Genomic DNA, 21,788 nt, shown 5'->3' with positions numbered 1-21,788 from the left:
CTCTCACCCTCCATCAACCCTCAGATTGTTCTCATTTTTTAAGAGTCTCTTATGGTTTGCCTCCTTCCCTCTCTGTAACTTTTTTTCCCCCTTCCACTCCCCCATGGTCTTCTGTTAAGTTTCTCAGGATCCACATAGGAGTGAAAACATATGGTATCTGTCTTTCTCTGTAGGACTTATTTCACTTAGCATAACATTCTCCAGTTCCATCTGTGTTGCTACAAAAGGCCATATTTTATTCTTTCTCATTGCCACATAGCACTCCATTGTGTATATAAACCACAACTTCTTTATCCATTCATCAGTTGATGGACATTTAGGCTCTTTCCATAATTTGGCTACTGTTGAAAGTGCTGCTATAAACATTAGGGTACAAGGGCCCCTATGCATCAGCACTCCTGTATCCCTTGGGTAAATTCCTAGCAGTGCTATTACTGGGTCATAGGATAGGTCTATTTTTAATTTTTTGAGAAACCTCCACACTATTTTCCAAAGGCACCCGTTTGCATCCCCACCAACAGTGCAAGAGGGATACCCCCTCTTTTTGAATAGGATGACTGGTGTTACAGAGATACTGGTCTCTTGCTCTCTCTGCCCCTCCCCAGCTCATGCTCGTGCATGTGCATGAAATTAATTAATTAAACCTTAAAACTTCAATAAATAAATATTAGTCTTGCTAGGCTAATTTACAAATTTAATATAATCACAGTAAATATACCCATAAGCTATTTTATGGAATCAAAGAAGTTGTACTACAGTTCAGAAGAAGAAACAAACTTTTACAAGAATAGCTTAAAAAAAAAAAAAAAAAAAAAACAAAAAAACCTAGGGAGAAAAACTATAAAGGAACACCACCCTTACCAGACTTTAAAAGCACACTATAAAATCTCTATAATTAAACAGTTGGTCCCAGTGTACAGACAAACCAGTAACAATATAAAAACTCTAGGGGAGCTGAGTGGCTCAGTCGGTTGAGCATCCGACTCTGGCTCAGGTCATGATCTCACAGTTTATGAGTTCAGCCCCGCATCAGGATCTGTGCTGACAGCTTGGAGCCTGGAGCCTGCTTCGGATTCTGTGTCTCCCTCTCTCTCTGCCCCTCCCCTGCTAACACTCCGTCTCTCTTTCTCAAAAATAAATAAACTTGCAAAAAAAATTTTTTAAGTCTAGAATTAGAACTAAATGGAAATCTGATATAAGACAAAGGTGGCATCTCAAATCACTCTAGAAAAGACCAAATTTGTAATAAATGGTGCTGGGACAACTAGGTAGCCATCTGAGGAACGAAATTAGACCTCATGTCACCACACAAAAAAATGAACTCCAAGTGGATTATGGATCCACACAGAAAAATAAAATCATACAAGTACTGAAAGAAAATGAGTGGATTCTTCTTTGACCTTGGAGGGAAAGGCTTGCTCACCATGACTCATAATACAGAGACAATAAAAAATTGCTCAATTTGTCTACACATAGAGATAAAAATTCTGGCTGACATAATCCACCAGAGACAGAGTCAAAAGATAATCTACCAACTGAAAGAAATATACACAATCCATACCATTAAAAAGGGGGGTAATTACGCCAATGTACCCGAATTTCTACAAAAGCAAAGCACAAAGGAACAAAAATCCAAATGAAAAACGGGGAGAAGACAGGAATGGACAATTCACCAAAAAAGAGATAATCCCCTCAAATACATGAGGACATTTCAAATTCACTCATAATTAAATGCAAATTAAAACACCCCTGAAATACCACTTTCCACTTCCCACATTAGTAAACATGTTAAACTATGGCAATGAATTCTGTCCACAAAACCGTAGAGCAACAAGCAAGGTCTTATACCGCTGGTAGGAATGTCACTTGGACCAACCATCCCCCGCCCCCACCGCCCCGAAGGAAACTCTGGCAATGCCGACACAACCCTTGCCTGTAGGCTCAGGATGCCCATCGTAGGAACACACCTTGGAGGCATACCAAAGACACAAAACCGGGGCGCCCGGGTGGCTCCGTCGGTTAAGCGTCCGACTTCGGCTCAGGTCGTGATCTCACGGTTCATGGGTTCGAGCCCCACATCGGGCTCTGTACTAACAGCTCAGAGCCTGGAGCCTGCTTCGGATTCTGTGTCTCCCTTTCTCTCTGGCCCTCCCCTACTCATGCTCTGTCTCTCTCTCTCAAAAATAAATAAACGTGGGCGCCTAGGTGACTCAAGTCGGTTAAGCGTCTGACTTCAGCTCAGGTCATGATCTTGTGGTTCATGAGTTCAAGCCCCATGTCGGGCTCTGTACTGACAGCTCAGAGCCTGGAGCCTGCTTTGGATTCTGTGTCTCCCTCTCTCCCACTCACGCTCACACTGTCTCTCTCTCTCTCTCAAAAATAAACATTAAAGAAAAATTTTTTTAATAAATAAAATAAACATCAAAGACACAAAACCACATGGGAACAAGTTATTCACTACAGCATCGTTTGTAATTACAAAATACTAGAAATAACCAAAAGCTGGGGAGACTGAATAAATGAATTTTTAATTTTATTATTTTAATTTATATAGCCTCACATGGCTAGAGGTTACCATACTTAACTGCATGGTAGAGTATAAATTTTTCAGTTCCCTAAGGAGTATAGGCCAAAAGTAGGCAAGCAGGAAATTGAAGACAAGAGTTTAAAGTGTTAAGGAGACTTTCCCATTTATGCCACTGCTGGGATACAGGGCCTACATCAGCACCCAAAGCTTCCAAACTCAGGCCTCTGGAGGACTGCACCATAGAAACACAGGATAGCTGGAAAGAGGAAAGTCCTTCTGAACCTTGAAACAGTTTGATTCCCCGTCAGATGAAAGTGACCTTCATCATTAAGAGAACGACAGGAGGAACAGAAAAACAGGAGTGGGAATTATTTGCAACATATAGCAAGTGAATTTCCACCAGAATCACTGGATAAATCGTCAAGTGCACATTCCAGATCCCTACCCCCCAAATTCTCATTATATCTGGGTTGGGCCTAGAAAACTGCTATTTTTTTTAATGTTTATTTATTTTTGAGAGAGAGAGAGAGAGACAGAGACAGAGACAGAGAACAAGTTGGGTAGGGGCAGAGAGAGAGGAAGACACAGGATCCGAAGCAGGCTCCAGGTTCTGAGCTGTCAGCACGGAGCCCGATGTGGGGCTCGAATCCACAAACTGTGAGATCATGACCTGAGCCGAAGTTGGTTGCTTAATCAATTGAGCCACCCAGGCGCCCCCCCCCCCCTTTTTGTTTTAAAGTCTTGGGCACCTGGGTGGCTCAGTCAGTTAAACGTCCAACTCTTGATCTGCTCAGAGTTTGTGAGTTTGAGCCCCAGCGTTAGGATCTGCGATGACAGTGCAGAACCTGCTTGGGATTCTCTCTTCCCTCTCCCTCTGCCCCTCCCCTGCTCACACTGGCTCGCTCACTCGCGCTCTCTCTCTCTCTCTCTCTCTCAAAATAAATAACAATCAAAAAAATTTAAGTTCATAGTTCCCATACACAGATGCATTTTTAAACTGCTAGTACAGCAGACAGAGAACATGAGAAGGCAGAATATTTTATTCCCAAATCCTCTTCATCCAGACTTGCCCAAGTTCCTTCACAAGTTCTGCTTTCCAAAGGGCCATTCAAGCAAAGAACAGCAGCTTAAAATCACAGAGGAGTGCTTAAAATCAGGATGTTATACAAAAGAAGAAGAGTTTGTAGCATACACTGCAGTTAAAAGGGCAAGTATGTATCTGTATTATTGTCCCCAAATATGCACTCCCTTCTCCCAAGACAATCTGTATTATTGTCCCCATTATGCACTCCCTTCTTCCCTGCCTTATTAACATCAGGCTTGGCCACAGACTTCCTCTAGCCTGTGAAATGTGACCGGATGTCACGTGACATACTTTGAGCTAAGTTTTAAGAGTCACTGTGCGGTTCTACTTTGTTCTTTTTCCCTGTGCCACAGCTCAGCAAAGGGGGCCTGCTCTTTTAGCCACGTCCTAGAGCGAACAAGACATGGAACACAAGAGAAGCCCAGCCACAGCCTGTGTGACACTTGCAAGCGATGAATATCTGTTCTAACCTACTCATTTGTTAATGCAGCGTAACTTAGTCCAAGCGGTCTGATACAGAAATCACTGCTCCCGTGATATTACTGTAAATACTCTGCGCCTAACACATGGCAGACCTTTTTGTAAAGGGCCAAGTAAAATAAAATAAAAACAATGCTCCAAGCACAATCCTCATAAGCAAACAAATGGAATCAAGTGATCTAAAGCATCATAATGAAACCCAGTTTCAGTCCCTCGCTCATCATCTGCCCTCACAAAATTTACTGAGCACCTGCTCTCTACAAGGCACTGACACTCTGGCAACCCACAGATGCAGGGGACATAGAGAACACACATAGGAAACACGGGTGGGAGACACAAACATGAGTGTTTTAATAAAAATAAATAAACACCAATTATGAGAGTGTGACATGGTTATTACAGAGGCAGGGACAAGACCTGTCAGAGCACAGGTAAGTCACAGGTCTCCCAGCAGAGGGAATCTTAGACAGCAGGATCTTGAAGGGCAGGTAGGTGTCTGCAAAGGGAAGGGAAGAGAAGTTGACCATCCCTAACAAAGGAGACAGTCTATTAAGACATAAAGAGGCATGAAAGACCGAACAAGGTGCAGACAGGGTGAGAAGTTCAGTGTGAGTGAACTAGCACATTCCTTCACAGAGGGAAATGAGGCTCAAGAGGCAGACTAGAAACAGACCACAAAGAACCCTCTAGAGAGCCTAACGTTTACCCTGTGGACATTGGTAAGCCTCTGGAGGCTTCCCATAGATCATGATCCATGAACATGAGCAAAGTTCTGTTGTGGAAAGATAATATTGTTAGAAATATAGAGGTTGGATCAGAAAGGAAGAGCCCAGCAACTCCATTGTTCTCTGCTTTGATGTTTACATATTTCAACAAAAGCAAATGACCGTATGTTTTATTCAAAAGGCACATGCTAAATTGCCAAGTAAAAACAACAAAAAGCTGATGACATACAAAGGATTTACAAGACTCTGTAAGGAAGAAGTATCACAAACAAGATTACTAGAAAGAATTTAAAGTCACTTCCTTCTTCCTCATAAAACATTCATTTTCAATCCATCCTGCTTCTCACATTGTGTTCTGCGGTCTTAAGCAACCCACCCTTGGCTCACAGTAAACCACCCCAAATTCAAAACCAGAATACTAAACGGGAGCTGCTTATGAGAAGATAGAAAATTTTAAAACGCCGAAGAATAGATATATTTCTGACAAACGACCCTTTCAGAAACCAAAAAATGTGTAAGGTTAGCTAAGCAATGTTTTCCTTTTTCCTCTGGATTATACGGCTTAAGACCATACATTTCAGAAGACTTCAGACTGCAATAAAGGTTAGCTCAAGGAAGTGCACTCAATTCGAATTCTGGATTGGAAGAAGGCTTCAATGGCCTCTGGCTTGAACCCCAATCCAACCCTTTGACTCTCACTACAAAGTCAGGGCGTTCGAGTGGCCATGCCACCCCGCTTGAGCCACTGCCAACAGAAAGGGAGCCAGTATCTCTTAAAACAACAGATTTGATTTATGGCTAAGTTAAGAGGTTATTTACTTTGCTAAAGTATACTGTACTTAACAAAATGACTTATTGCCAGTGAATGTGAACACCGACTTGAATTCTACAGCAGTACAGAGCTTTAAACACAGCTGACCCTTGAACTGTGTGTCCACTTATATGCCAATTGTTTATAAATACGGGACAGGACTGTAAATGTATTTTCTCATCCTTATGATTTTCTTAATGACATTTTCTTTTCTCCAGCTTACTTTATTATGAAGATACAGTACAGAATACATATAACATTCAAAACATGTTAACCGGCTATTTATGTTATTGGTAAGGTCAACAGTAGGCTACGGATAGTTGGAAGTTTTGGGAGAGTCAAAATTATAAATGGATTTTCACCTGCGTGGGGGGGCGGGGGGGGGGGGGGGTTGGTGCTCCTAAATGCTGTGTTGTTTGAGAGCCAATATATAGTAGTGTTAAGCAAATACAAGAGATAATTAAGAAAAATCAGAGTTCCTTATGACATCCTAAAGATTTTCATAAGTATTTTGAAGGTCCTAAAGGGTGAGAATCTTTTCTTCTTCTCCTGGCGTTAGGGTAAAGCATACTGGTTAAGAAAACAGCTGTGAAATTAGAATACCTATGTGTGAACCCAGGATCCACTCCTAACCTTGTGACCCTGGACAACTGCCTAACCACACTAGATCACAATTTTCTTTCCCTCCAATATTAATACAAAATATCTACATCATAGGATTGCTATAAGGATTAAATGGGTTAACACTTGTAGAGTGCCTATCTATAGTAAGAATTCAGTGTCTATCAACTGTTAGTTTTTTTGGTATTGATATATATCTATATATATAATCAATATAATAGAAAGTCAACAAACTTATGAGTAAATAAATCAAAGTACATATAAACTTCCAAAAAATTAGTGGACTGAATTGTTGAAACATTTTTAAAGAATAATATGACAACCGTTTTCTTGTCTGTTTCAAGTGAAGTTACTTGCAAAGCCTATTATAACAAACTGACAAATGAGACATAATTATGCAGAGGAAGAAGTGCAGAGGTTTTTTTTAGAAGTTAGAGTTTCTACTTACATCTGGTTTGGACTGCTGAAATATCTTCAGGGGAAATTTTAAGTCCCCTTTAGCCAAAGTTACTAAATATTCTTTTAATAGCTCATTAGCCACACCAGGAGACTGTTTCTCACAACGATGAAGGAAGGGAACCATCCACTGGTAGGCACTTGTCACATACTTGTCCTCAGAACACTGAAAATACAATCAACCAAAACAAACACACATTAAATACCTATTATACCAGACAACAAGTTCAAGAGACTGATGTTAAAGAGTTGAAGGCCAACACTTCCTAAAACAGACACTCTGGTTCACCTCTCCCAGGCAGCCTGAGAGGTAGCAGAATGGCCTTCTGCCTGGGGCTTGTACAGTAGACAGCACTTGGGGCCCTCTCTTCAGGACCAGGGTCACTCTGGGTCCCTCACAGCCTATGCCCAGCTCTGGAAGACAAAAATGTTACTACTACTGCTCCAACATGAGGTCTCCCAGAGTAAAGAGAGGTTCTACCTACAAAAGTGTGTGTGTGCACGTGTAAAAGATGTCTCGAGAGACAGAGAGAGAACAAGCGAGCCCAGAGATGGGAAGAATAAAACAGAAAAAAGCAAAGAGACAGAGGAGCATAAAAAAGCTCTAGAAGGGGGGCGGCTGGGGCCCAGTTGGTTGAGCATCTGACTCTCGGTTTCAGCTCAGGTCAAGATCTTACAGTTCATGGGTTCGAGCCCCATGTCAGGCTCTGCGCTGACAGTGAGGAGCCTGCTTGGGATTCTCTCTCTCCCTCTCTCTCTCTGCCCCTCCCCACACTCTCTTTAGCTCTCTCTCAAAATAAATAAACTTAAAACAAAACAAAACAAAAACCTCTAGAAGACAACTACTTCAGAATAGTCTCTGAATCCCGGAGTCTCTCCCTTCCTTTTCCTTTTCCTGTTTCGTTTTTCCCCTTTACATCCACCTTCACAAAACTCCAAATGACACCCATAATTTTACTCATTCTCCCTGACATTATACAATTCCTTCTTTTAATTACCCCAGGAGATACACCTAAATCCCCTAAGAGGAGTCTTACATATAACACAAATCAATTCTCACTGGCTGGATAATCAGTGGGGGAAAAAAACTAGTAAGCAAAATGGAAGGCAGGGCCAGAGGGAGAGAGAAAAGGCTGACTGATAAGAGGGAGAAAGAGGACAAGAGAGAAAAAGGAAGGAAGACGAAAAAGAAAGTACATGAGAAAAAAAGAGAAGAGTCAGGGAGAAAGGAGAGCGCGTGGGACAGCGCAGGGACAAGGATTCCATGCCTTACCGGGCCACTTGGAACCAGTCTGGCCTGTGACAGCTGGCCCCCCACAACCCCACCGTTCTGGTCTCAAAGGTGCCTCTCTAATCAGTGGGTTCATGAGAAACCAGGTTCTAACGTTGGGGGGTGTTTCCTCCCCAGGGTGACCCAAGAAGAATCTAAAAGTGGCTGGGCAAACCCCCCTGAACTTACGAACCACTAAGCCAAGATGTTTTCTTCACACAAGCACCCAGCCCTCTGAATCCAATACTTTTGTGTAAGCAAAATAGAGAAGTAATTGGGAAATTTAACATAGTGAAGGCCTAGAAACATGACTCCTAGCATGACCAGCTAGTTTAGAAATCTGCTAGCTAAAAGAAAAAAAGAAGTTATATATACAGATGATTATGAATAAAGGGCAAGCAAGGTACAAGAACAGCCAAAATAGTTTGGGATGCCTTCAGTAATTTATTCAAAAACTGGATTTTTTCTTTTTTTTTTTTTTTAAGTCAAGAAACCTTCTTTTATTTACTAAATTCTCAGGTTTGGAGGCCATCTTTGGCTCTGAGACCCACGTTAATCCAAGTACACAGAAAGTTAAAATAAAACGTACACTACTCATCAGCAATCTTAGTTTTTCAATGTCTTTCATCTGCTGGAGTTCTTTCAAGGTTAGGGTTAAATCGCACCCGGCTTCATAAACCAAGGCTTCCAGGGTAACCAAATTATCACAGAGAACCAGCAAACCGGGAATGTTCCGCTCCATTCCGAGTCGAATGAGTGACAATGCACAGTCGACCTGAAACAGAAAAGCGACAGGAAGACTGAGTGTTTCATCTCCCACATCTTCTACAGTCAAAGCCTCCTGTACAGAATCGGACTCTTGTGATCATCTTCTATAAGACTGCATTATCAGTAACATACATTGATTTAATACAAAAACATTAGAGTTCTTTAGCAAATATATCAGCAAACTGTTTCAAAAGAATCAGTAAGAAATACTGAAGATAATGAAAGACAAACATCTTAAATTCATAGAACATGACAGTTTAAGAGCAATTTCATATATATTTGTCTATTCTTACGACATTAACACGGGGGGCGAGGGGGAGCTATTTAGTGATAATGCCAAATTAATCCTACTTTCACTATGTCATTCTGCTCCAAAAACAGAATGTTTGCTTTCCTATTCCTGTTCACTACCTACCCTTCCACAGTGCCTCCTATATAAAAAACATTCAATAAATACTTGCTGAATGATGAACTCCGGTAGACACTTTCTCCGTCTCCATTCAAGTATTTGCCCTTCACTGAGACCAAGACGAAGAATGATTTTCCTAGATATGCTCAGGACACAGCAATTTGACTCCCTATCACTTGATTGGGTTTATGAAAGGACATAATTCGGGCTGATGGCAAAATCATCTAACGTGGCCTTAACTCACCGCTTCTCGTACTACTCACTTACACCCTTATCCTAGACTACCAGTTATTTACTAAGGACCTTCCGTGAACCAAGCACCATTCTAAGTGTTAGGAATAGAAAACTGATGAGGTCTCTTCCTTCAATGATCTCCACCTCATAGGAAAACTCACCCAGTAAATCAAAGACTGAAGTAGAGCAAGGATGAGTGGGGCCTCAAAAAAGGGGGCACGTGGCCCACCTGCGAGTGTCACAAAGTCTCCCTGAGGGAGGAACACTTAAAATGTGCTGTAAAGAATCCGTGGATACTGGGGTCACCTGGGGGGCTCAGTCGGTTAAGCGTCCGACTCTTGATTTCAGCTCAGGTCATGATCTCGTGGTTCGTGAGTTCGAGCCCCACATTGGGCACTGAGTGAGGAGCCTGCTTGGGATTCTCTCTCTCTCCCTCTCTCTCTCTGTCCCTCTCTTGCTCTCTCTCTCACTCAAAATAAATAAATAAACTTAACAAAAAGAAAAAAAGAATCTGTGGATATCGGCAGGTCACAAGGAAGGAGGGCAGGAGAACAGCATGGAAGGCAGAGAAGCGTCCCGTGTTGTGAAAGTACAGTTCATTCTGCAGGATCCCAAAGACTGGATGAAGCGAAGCAATGAGCAAAATGGCTGGGGCAGTAGGGAGGCACCACAGAACAGAGAACACTGTTTACTGAGCTAAGGAAGGGGCAGATTATCCTGAAATCCAAATACGGCCAAAGGATTTTGAACTGAGGCATGTCAGGAGCAGATGTCCGCCCGAGAAAGAGCATTCATTTAGTAAGTACGTGCTGAATGGTGGGTTGGAAGTGGACTGAACAGGAAGCAGGCAGACCGGTTCAGACAGCTGCACTTACTGGTGTCAGAAGACTCTCTACTAGTGGCAAGAGCAGCACCCTGGGGGACAAAGCCAGAAGACATGGGCCACCCAGAAGAGATGAAAACGAATGGCTAAGACAAGGATGAGGGGAAAGCACGAGGGCATCACAGAAGCCACACAGAGGAGCCTGCGGGAAGGAGGAAGCAGTGGTGTCAAAGGATGAAGCAGTAAAGTAACAGAGGAAGGGGACTTGACATTAAGAAGCAGTTTCAGTGGAACGGCAGGGGTGGCCGGATTCCGGACAAACGAGGAGCAAAGAAACGTGGAGAAAGTGATCACACAGAGCGGAGGGGACTATGTCCGAGCTGAGCTGCGACAGAAGAAAGGCAGCTGCAGCCAAAGCCAGGGAGAATATGGCTCTAATTTCGTTGTTGTTGTATTTAAAAAAACAGGAGTGATTTCAACTTTAGGACCAAAAAAAAAAAAAAAAAAAGTTGACAGAGCAGAGAAGGAGAGGTTGAAGACACTGGGGAGAGAGAAAAGATGACAGACAGAACAGCCCTGAGCAGGGGGGGTGTGGACTCCAGCAGCCTGAACGCAAGAGAAGAGACCTCTTTCTCTGGGAAAAGCCGGAAAGAGGAAGGACAAAGGGAAGCGAGTTCTCAAGTTTCCCAGTGAAACACAGGCAAATCATCTTCTGGGAATGAGTGGGAATGAGGCCGAGGTGGTAGATCCGGGAAAGCAGAGAAGGGGGAGGGACAGCGCATCAAGGCAAGGCAGGAACAGCAGTATTAAAGGACCAGCCTCCAAGCCCTTCTAATAAGACCCAGGCACTGACTGGTACAGATGCAATGAACGAAGAAGAAAGGCACATGGTGCCAATAAACACAAGGGGGGGAAACCGTCTGTAGGTAAGGCATGAGGCAAAACAGGAATGATGTGGAAACACTTCAGCAGATAAATGCGTTTTTTTACCTAATTTCTAGTAATAAAAACACAGGTCATGTCTGAAAAGACAGATTTACCTGTATATCAATTAAAAAAAAAAAAACTATCCCATGTGAATCTTCAGAAAGCATGAAGAAAACCTGATGCATGAAACACAACTCTGTGCAACTGACAGTTTGAAGACATACACAGCACATTAGCCATTTGTAACACACTCACCAATTTTGTGATCCAGATTTGGTTTTCTAATATCGGCTTTGAAGTTGCGGCTCTCCCAGATACTTACTGAAGTACAAAAGCTTTGGAACCAAATTACCTGACACCTTAAATGAAAGTGGGCGCTAATACAACTTCAATCTTGCCGTGCACCCCAAGCCCTCACCGGATACATTTCACATGATACACATTCTCTAATCCAACAAACAAGTTCCGCTAAAGGCATTTGTAGGCACTAAGGAAAAAGAAGTCCCACAACAATTAAGTCTCTAAAAATGAAAAAGATGAAACTATGTTGGATACACTTTGTAGCATAAGCCACATGAAACATTAGTAAATAAAATGGAGCAAAAGAGCAAGACTTCTGATAGAAGGGGTTTTAAATAAAGGAAAGGGATGAAGGAATACGAAGCAGATAAATAAAGCACCCCCAAAATCACTTTGCTTCCTTTATAATTATTCCCAATTCCTCAAATGATGAATTTAAGATGTCTAGGAATTATTGCTAGACTGTCAAAAAATTTATATTTCAGGGGTGCCTGGGTGGCTCAGCCAGTTGAGCATCCGGCTTCAGCTCAGGTCATGATCTCCTGGTTTGTGGGTTCAAGCCTCACGTCGGAGTTTACACCGATGGCATGGAGGCTGCTTGGAATTTTCTCTGTCCCTCGCCCTCTCACTCTCTCAAAAATAAATAAACATTAAAAAAATTTTTAATTTCAAAGAGCTCTGCAGTCTCCTTTCTGTTTATTTTTTACAGACTTTACCTTTTAGAGCAGTGTTAGGCTGACAGCAAAACCGAGCAGAAAGTACAGCAACTTCCCACACAGCCTCTACCCCCACTTACCCACAGCCTCCCACACCATCTACATCCCCCACCGGAACGGCTCACTTGTTACAATCGATAAACCTGACACATCACTGTCACCCGAGGTCCAAAGAGCACAACGGGAGCACCTCCAGAGGTTCTTTCTCTTCCAGCACCTTACCATTCTAGACATTTTCAAACATACTATGGTCCTTAGCCATCTTCAAAAACCTGGAAAGTCCATCATAAATATTCTTGGCCCGCCCGCTCCCCCCCCCAAAAAAAAAGTATGGTCTATAATAGTGCCATCAGCTCTAATAAATAATTCACCTTCAATTCCATGACTACTAAAAATAGGAATGAGATGGAAGCAGAAATTCAAGAAGACTATCAAATGGAGACACAGAGCTGTGCCAATCACTAAGTAGAAATTTAAACAAAGGGATGGAAGTTCCTTCCCACAGTGCTGCTGCTCATCAGACCTTTTAGAATCGGCCTTCCTGTGAAGTGGAAAACTGATGGTAGGATGGGTGGTCCAAAGCCAAGACCGCAAGTAAAAAGCAAAAGTCATGCATCGGCCGGACCCTAAATGAGTTTTCAAAGTGCCTTCTGCCATTCTTCATCTGAATTGCCAACTTCTGTCCTCTAAGCCGAAGACAACTGCTGCTGATATTTGCAAGGCCCTCAATTAGCAGAATTGGTAATGTTCTCTCCTGTGTATTTTCTTTGTTTCATTGACCTTGGTATAAGAAGCAACCCCATGAGGGGCACCTTGGTGGCTCCATCGGTTAAGTGTCCGACTTCGGCTCAGGTCATGGTCTCGCGGTTCGTGAGTTCAAGCCCTGTGTCGGTCTCTGTGTCCAGAGCCTGGAGCCTGCTTCGGATTCTGTGTCTCCCTGTCTCTGCCCTTCCCCCACTCACACTCTGTCTCTCTCCCAAAAATAAATAAACACTAAAAAAAAAAAAAAAAAAAACTAACCCCATGAACAGGCAGAAAACAAACAGGCAGAAAAGGTTAAGTGGCAGGTTCAGGGTTACAAGGCGTGTTAGCAAAGAGTTAAGATGAGTATTCAGATCTCCTAAGCTTCCGTACAATCTGCTCTCTCTTCCACAGCCCCTCTCTGATGCAGTTCTTATGTGGCTCCATAAAGGCACAGGGGAACGGAGGGAAATTAGGCTTCAACTTAAGGAAAAACATTAGAGACGGAGCCTCAAACCCAAATTCCTAAAAAGCAAAATAAAAATCAGCTGCCTTACTGCAACGTGACAAGGAGCTAATCAGGCATTTCTGGGTTGATACGGTCTTTTCAACTAGCATGGTATTAAGCCTATTAAAAATCTTTGGAAAATCTGGGACAGCGGGCACCATACTTCGCAGCTTACATTTGATTTCAGAGTAAGGTGAGCAACTTTTCTTACGTGTATTTGCTCTTTAAGAATCCCCAGAAAGGCCACAGGAGCTTCTGAGGCAAAGGATAAAAGAACAAAAGTAGTAAGAGAGATTCATCTCGTCTCTGCAAACCAAATACAGGCTCCCTGGCACCACCGTCAGCTGCCACGACGTGCCCTGAATCCTGAGGGCCTGACGCGGCTCTGCCGGCATCGCGGAGTCGCGGCTGTCGTCCGCCCCTCACCTGTCGAGCATAATGCTCTATTTCCTCTGCTCTTGTCTGATACCAGTCCACAACCTTCTCTACCGTGAGCGGCGGCGTCCTGTACCTCAGCAACTCAGGCTGTGCGGCATACAAGAATTCACTTTCATCTTGCAGACGCGGCTCGACCACCATTCTGCGAGGCACAAAAGGAACAATTAGTCACTGGAATGCTGGGAAAAGTTAGAATTTTGTGCAAGTCAGAGAGAGAGAGAGAGACAGGAACAGGGATGGGAAGGGAGCGGTCACAGAGATGGGGGTATGGTGTATGTGTGTGTGTACAAAGGGGAGGGTGTCTGCGTGTATCTTTTCCCGTATCTATGTGCACACTTACACGATAAATGGGACATGTGGGGGATGCCTAATCTATTTCCCTATTAGGCTTCCCAATGTAAAAAATCAGAATGGACGATACACCAAAACAGCTATGCCACAAATCAATGTAGTGAGTATTAACAAAATCAAAATCAGCCTGGGAGGCAAATTTTACGAAACGCTTACGGCTGGGTGCCGGCCACAGGCGTACCAAATCAAAATTACCTGTGATGGCCGGCCAGGCCTCGTTCAGGTGAAACACCTCCAGGCGATTCTGACTCAAATATAAATTCAGAAACCTGGTTTTCTCTGTTCATAAAAACCAAAGGAAATATGCCTTATTTACATTGATAATATACTGTCAGCAGGCATCAGCAATGTAGTACGCTACTGACATCTGCAAAGAGAGGAACGACTTCAGGCCGGTTGCCGTAGATGGAGGAGGAGGAGGAGGGGGAGGAGGAGGGGGAGGGGGAGGGGGAAAAGAAGAACACCAAGAGGAATGTGTGCATGGATGACACCCGAGGGATCACAAATTATGAGGAGTTTTTGGGAGGATGATCCCGGCCAAGTGGACCATCAAGGCAAGGGGCTTTGGGGTCAGAACTGAAGCGCATGCCATTGCTGAAAGGCATGAAACTGCACAAATTATAGAGCTAACACTTCTCTTAGATTCATTTTATTCAGATAAAACGGGTAAATACTATGCCAGAGTGTTCAAAATAATGTAAAGTAGACATAAAACATCGTATGACGGAGCAGGTGCTTAGTTTTTTACTTACAGGTATTATTGTTGGAATTGTTAGTAGCTGTAATGTAGGAGCAGACACAAAGCCCATAAAATATCTGGGCATTTTGGCCACATGCCTCAGACAGCGTACTGTGCTTATAGCCAGCAGCCCTCTGCCCAGCTGGTCTCACAACCGACATTCACTTTCTGGCCAGTGGTTTTTCCCATCACTACCACGAGAAAAGTCACATACATACCCCGAAATCATTAAAGCCACACATGTCAGCAGGGAAAAATACCCATGAGCAACTCTGAGGTCCCCTGGTATTTTCTTCAGTCCTTAGTATTTCCCTCTCAGCACCGTTTGATGGAATCTCACCACGTTCTTCCAGAAACAGGCTTCCCTTCCCTCACTCCAGTATGTGGTGCCGCCTGCCGTCCCTCGTCTTCCTGGCGGCTCCTTCTGAGTCACCTCTGCTCGGATAGCCCCTCCAGCTGACCCCTGCATCCTGGCTCCTCCAAATTCCCAGTCTGGCTCTCTCCTCTCTCCTCACTCTGGACTCTCCCTTGGTCTCACCTCTGACTCTACAATATCATCTATCACACACATTATTACAACAATGACCATGTTTTACCCCGAACCCACCCTCCGCTCAGAAGCTCTGAAATTCTCCTGCTTTTTGCTCCTCAATGGTTCACAGGCACTTCAAATGCAACAAGATCCAAACTGAACTCACGATGTCCTCAGGTAACAGAGTTACCTCTTTAAAAACAGAAACGTGGCTACATCATCCATGCCTACTTTTAAAGCCTGTGATCCGCCACAAAATACTCTAGCCTCCTCTTGGTGCCAATCTCACTCTTGCCCTGGGTGCTTCAGCAATCCACGTCCTTGTTTTGCCCTTAAAGAGGGCACCGCCTGGAGCCTCCTTCCAACACGCTCTCCCCTCTGCTTAGAACACGCTCCCTCTCTTTTGCCAAACTCGCCCTCACTGTTCAAATCTCAGATTTCACAAGATTTTGTCCGGGACAACCTTCCTTGTCCTCCACCAAGTTGAGATCTCCCTGCTACAGGCCCCCGGCGCCCCAGCCCTTGTCTTTCCTAGCCCTCATCCCATTAGTCATCTACAACAGGACCATTTTCCCCACCAGGTTATAAGCCTCACGAGTTACAGGGACCGCATCTGTTTTTCTTTGGTATTCTCGCATCTAACAGAGGACAGACGCCAATTAAATGGATAAGCAACACGGTATGTCCTGGAATACTGAACATCTGTACCATCTTCAAAAGCATCTTTTCCTCTGTGAAACTTTTGACTTTTCATTTCTAGTTTTAGGAGGTCTGGCACAGCAAGCCTGGCTTACGTTTCAGCTCGCTGTGGTCGGTCTGAGAGGAAACGCCCTCATGCCTTTCATCTACCTAGAATCAAGCAAAGGCGCAGGCCGCGGGGACCTGGAAGCGTGGGATGAAGGGTGCGATGCTCCGCCAGTGCTATTCTCTCAAAAGCCCATCCGGAAATGAAAAGCCCATCTTCTTGATGCTTTTTTTTTTAACCACAGCTTTGTAGAAAAATTTTAATCTACTTGCAAATATATACAACTCTGATTTTTAAAAATGAAATTCAAAAACAGCTTTTAAAAAGCAAACAGCAAAAACACAGCAGAATATTCAACTGCTATTACACTAAAACTTTTGGGGGGTAATAAAAGGTACCTAAGAGTTACCTACTCCATTATCTCAGATATCCAAAATACAACAAAACAAAGAGAAACGGCCAACATTAGCACGAACATTAGAGAGCTTTCGAATGTCATCTGCAATGATCGACACTACGGGTTTTTATCATTTATCAGACAGACCGTACATATACATAGCTTCAAAAATCCAAAAGCATGAAAAGAGTCCTATCAAAAAGCCAGCGATTCCATACACAGTTGACATCTTTGTCCCCCTCCATGTCTTTCAGCCACGTTCCTGGATTTTCCTCTACACATCCAAACAAACAGTATGTGTGTGGGACTGTTCCCTGACTTCTCTACTCTACCTGCTGTTGGGCGGCCTTAAACCACAACCTTCCACTCCCCTTACACTCTTTCCTCCCACTGTGGCTATATCACAATTTGGATTAAACCACTAATTATCTACATTCTGATTATGTGAATGTTACCTCCTCCTGAGCCACGTGGTACATTATCATAACTATTGTTCTTTTTGAACAACTTTTCATTTTCTGGAGTTAATAAACGCCAGTTGTCCTACGTGTCTCATTCACTACCATATGCATTCATCGCTATTTTTTCCAAATTCTCCAAAAGATGTATTAATAGCAAAATTTAAAAGCTTTCCCCAAATAGTCAAATACATCAGATAATACACCAGTTCCATTTTGAAAATTTTTCCAAGACACCCGGCTCTTGAAGCCGTCTACCCCCTTCCCAGTCTGTGCTGGCTGCTCTCTCACCCGACAAGAACACAGCTGTCATCCCAGGCCTTCTCACTGCCATGGCCTATGTTAGAGCCCAGTTCTGAATCTAATGGCTTTCTTTTTTTCAATTGACTCCTTCATTTTAATAAAACACATCTCCTATGGCTTCCTGGAATGAGATGTACATGGATGGTAAATTTTACAAGACCTTACATGATTAACCTCGTACTTGAATGATGATTTTAGCTGCATCAGGATTCCCGATCAAAAAATATGTTCCAGCAAAAGTTTTTCTTCTAGCTCCTAGTGCTGTTCTGGAGATGTCTGAGGTCATTCTAATTCAAACTTCCTTTTATGGAATATGTTTTCCTCTCTGGTAGACTGTGCCCCTGATATTTGGGAAGGTCATGATGGTATGCTTTAGTGTAGTGGGCATTTCAGTGTGAAAACTCATAGCCTTCAATTCTAAATACTAGACTTGAAATGTTTCTTATTTCTTCCCTTCTATGATATGTCATCTCTTTCTAGAATGCCTGTAATTTGAATATTAAGCTTGTTTTTATCTTTGCTTGCTTATTATCTAGCTCTATAATAGTTTTATTCTACTTTCTGGGAAAATTCTTTGCTTTTCTCTTTCAACTCTCCTAATTGTTAGACACCAACTATCTTATTTTTTTATTTCCCAAAGTGCTCTTAGTTCTCTGTCCCTGTTTTATAAAATCCTTTTGTTATTTCACAACTACAGTATCCTATCTCATGGGCAACATTAATTATAATTTTTGAAGTTTTCTTCTTGTGTGGTCTCTGACTTCCAGTTCCCCCTTCTGTTGGCTTTGCCTTTCCTGTCTGTCCTGCCCACTGACGCCAACCCTCAAACATCCGGGAAGCTCAGTGTGCTGACAGGACTCGTTCTTTTGCTGGCTTCGCTGTGACCAGGTAATGCACTGATCTTCTGGGACTAATATCTCAATACCTGGAGGCCTCTTCTCAGACACGATTCCATTTCTCTAGAAAAGAACTCTCCCAACTTCTACTTGGGGAATATGCCTGCACTCTAGGAGCTCGGAGGGGGCGGGTACCCCTAGGCTCCAACATTCAGACATAGATTTTCACTGAACGCTCAGAATTTCAACCCCAGCACTCCACCCCCACCCTGCGCTGTGCCTAATGCCCAGGCAGCTGGAGGATTTCTGGATCATCCTGGAGGTTCTCTGCCTTAATTCATGAATCCAAAAAATAAACATCTGATTTCATGCAGGGGAAATACAGAAGGCTAGATGGTGACAGAACATTTTCCTGACCTTGAGGAGTGAGGACTAAGGGAATTCAACTGCTTTCAGCCCCAAACCTCCTCTCCCACCCCTTCACCAGTAGTTGATGCCTCCACATTCTCAGGCTTTCTAAGGTTAAGTCTCACAAAAATAAAAACGCAAATTGAATCAAGAACGAAATTAAAGGAATACTTTAAAATGAAAAGAGCTGCTATATAAGGATCATTTGTTTAGAATATTTACTTTGTAGAATTTAATATTCTTCCATTAAAAAAACCCGTAACATAGGGCTGCCTGGGTGGCTCAGCCGGTCGGGTGTCCGACTTCGGCTCAGGTCATGATCTCGCGGTTTGAGAGTTCGAGCCCCGCGTCGGGCTCTGTGCTGACAGCTCAGAGCCTGGAGCCTGTTTTGGATTCTGCGTCTCCCTCGCTCTCTGCCCCTCCCCCTCTCATACTCTGTCTCTCTCTCTCTCAAAACTAAATAAAAAAATTTAAAAAAATTAAAAAAAACAAACCTGTCACATAATGGAGTAAAATCAAGCCAAGTGTTTAAAACAACCGCACCTGAACTGCCTACATCAGGGACCACCGTCAAGTAGGTGATCGCTGACCACATGCACGTCCACAGGCCCTCTGCGCGCCCGTCCCAGAGGAACGGAGGTCCCCCGCGCCAGCGCACCCTTTACCTGCGCTCCGGCTCCTCACACCAATCTTTCTCCCGGTGTTTGTGTTCACGCCAGGGAATGAGCACCAAGGAGTCTCCGTTGTAACTTACATGAAAAAAAAGAAAGGATTTGAAATACACATTACCTCAGTGGCTGGCTACACAAGGAGCATGATGCAAAAAGTTTCTCCACAACCTTAAACCTCCACTCCCGTTTATGACATAGTAAGTAAGTCAAACGCAATACAGGCTACATACAATACGTAAGTGGAAAATACCAAATGGTCGATCTCTCTTGCATCAGAAAATGGTTCAAGAAGAAAAGGATAATTCAAAACAAAAAAATTGGCAAGGAACTGAAGGACAACGCAGGTATATGCTCATTCACCCATGTCAAAGCTTTCATCAAGAGCCCGTGTTGTACGTTCTTAATGTAAACATACATGTTCCCATGCCCTCGAAAGGCTTAGTCTAACTTCTCGTGATCGTAGGAATGTTCTGTAACTACGCTATCCAACATAGTAACCAGTAGCTACATGCACATGTATTAAGCACTTGAAATATGGCTAAGAGAACTTTATTTAATTTTAAATAGTGCTAATTAAAATTTAAATAGCCACATAAAATTTAATTTAAATTTAAATGGTGGCTACCGTATTGGACAGTACAGACCTGGAGGGAGGTAAATATTGAGGGAAGAAATGATTTTGCAGGTTAAAAATAACACTCAATGCTAAAAGATGCAGATTTCCAGGAAAACAGCACTAGGGATGGAGGGTATAACATGACGAGAGAGTTCACCCTGCTGCAGGATATATGGGGAAATATATCCCGAGTAAATCCCGAGTGCTCGTCACAAGGAGAAACATTTTTTTCTTTCTCGTCTTTCCTACTTTACCTATAGGAGGTGATGGATGTTAGCTGAACCTAGAGCGATAATCACTTCACAATGTATTAATGTATTAATACACATTGTATTAATGTGTATTAATGTATTAATTAATTAATGTATTAATGTATTAATGTATTAATACACAATGTATTAATAATCGAACCATCGTGCTGTGGACCCTCAACTTCTACAGGAATGTATGTCATTTATTTCTCGATAGAAGTGGAAAGAAAGTGTATCAGCAAAAGATGATAGCAGGAGAACTAAAAAAGGCAAAAATAAGGCCTGATTGGATGGAATTAGGAATAAATTTAGACAGAAAAGCAAGGTAAAGACAGTAGGGTGCGGGAACAGAGCAGAGCAACACGCGCATCGGGAAGCCCGGGAGACTGAAGGCTGGCAGCGTCTCAGCGAGCCGTGCGGTCCTCGGCACAGGCCTTTCGAAAGCGAAGCGCTCCAAACGCGAGCTCGAAGGTCCCTTTGGGCCCTAATAGTCCATAAGCCCATGCCAACTGAAACATCTGGAATTAAGACAATTTTTTTAAATGTTTACTTATCTTGGGAGAAAGAGAACAAACACACACACACACAAGCGCATGGTTGGGACAGAGCAAGAGAAAAAAAAGAGAGAGAGAGAGAGAGAGAGAGAGAGAGAGAGAGAGAATGAGAATCCCAAGCAGGCTCCACGCGGTCAGTGCAGAGCCTGACCTGCAGCTCAATCCCACAAACTGTGTGAGATCATGACCTGAGCCGAAACCAAGAGTCGGATGCTTAACCAACTGAGCCACCCAAGCTCCTTCCCCAAGAAGACAGAAATTGTAAGAACAAATTTCAATTGCTCTGCTTTATAGTTCAACAAAACATTTTCTCTACTTCTGAGTATTCATGGTAGCAATTTTCTAAAATTTATCATAGCCCCAGAGAAAGGACTGCACTTCCTGATATCAGGTTGTATTTTGTACCTTCCTCTCTTACTAGGTAATGTGGCATGCCTTGCACAAGAAATACTTTGTAAACATTTGAATACTATGTAAATGGAGGGACTAGTCCTCTGGACAAGCCCGTGGGATGGTTTCAAGTAGAAGAGGGAAGCCAAAAGGTCTGAGAACGGGCAGTGTTGTGCATTGATCAACAGCATTCCCATCAAGTTATTACTGGTGCAAATTATCCAAAGTCAAAACTCCCCTCTAGATACAGACCAAAAGAAATGTACGTTACTATATTTTTTAAACAGTATTTTACCCGCTTTGTAGCTAGCGTGTACAGATCTTGCATACTGTGTACCAGATACATTTTTGAAGGTATCTGAGTTCTTTTCTTAAATTTCTGCATCACACAGATGATTATTTAGCATGGATGCCACAATCACACTATTTGTCACCCAATAAAAAACTATTTTATTTCCTTCCATGTCGATAGCTAATACTTTACCACAGGCTACTGAAATGGAAAGCAAAAGAGAACATGGGGATACAACAATGATGACGATGTTCACTCTTCCAACAGAAGAATAAATTGTAGCAGTGAACTGAGGAACAAGGGGGAAAAAAAACGAACAAACGATTACCGCCTTTTCTAATTAAAGCAGACACGGTTCCATAGCTACACAAAATGCTTTCTCAAAGAATTTTAGAAAAAATGTATCA

At 43.0% G+C, this 21,788-nt stretch overlaps 1 protein-coding gene across 5 annotated transcripts in view; it reads right to left on the bottom strand.

Annotated features, from left to right (window-relative positions):
* The window catches only part of NBAS (NBAS subunit of NRZ tethering complex), a 329,015-nt gene that overhangs the window by 190,244 nt on the left and 116,983 nt on the right, over window positions 1-21,788 (bottom strand). For all 5 annotated transcript variants that reach the window (XM_042933639.1, XM_042933641.1, XM_042933640.1 and 2 more), the window contains 4 exons: window positions 19,273-19,356; window positions 13,827-13,980; window positions 8,564-8,749; window positions 6,697-6,870 (listed from right to left, as the gene is read on the bottom strand). In XM_042933639.1, the coding sequence (XP_042789573.1) occupies window positions 6,697-6,870; window positions 8,564-8,749; window positions 13,827-13,980; window positions 19,273-19,356 (598 nt within the window). The remainder of the gene's footprint in view (window positions 1-6,696; window positions 6,871-8,563; window positions 8,750-13,826; window positions 13,981-19,272; window positions 19,357-21,788) is intronic.

This window comes from Panthera leo, chromosome A3 (genome assembly GCF_018350215.1).
Source record: "Panthera leo isolate Ple1 chromosome A3, P.leo_Ple1_pat1.1, whole genome shotgun sequence".
Taxonomy (NCBI): Eukaryota; Metazoa; Chordata; class Mammalia; order Carnivora; family Felidae; genus Panthera; species Panthera leo.
The sequence above is the reverse complement of the archived record's forward strand: the minus strand, read 5'-3'. Positions and strand labels throughout refer to the sequence as shown.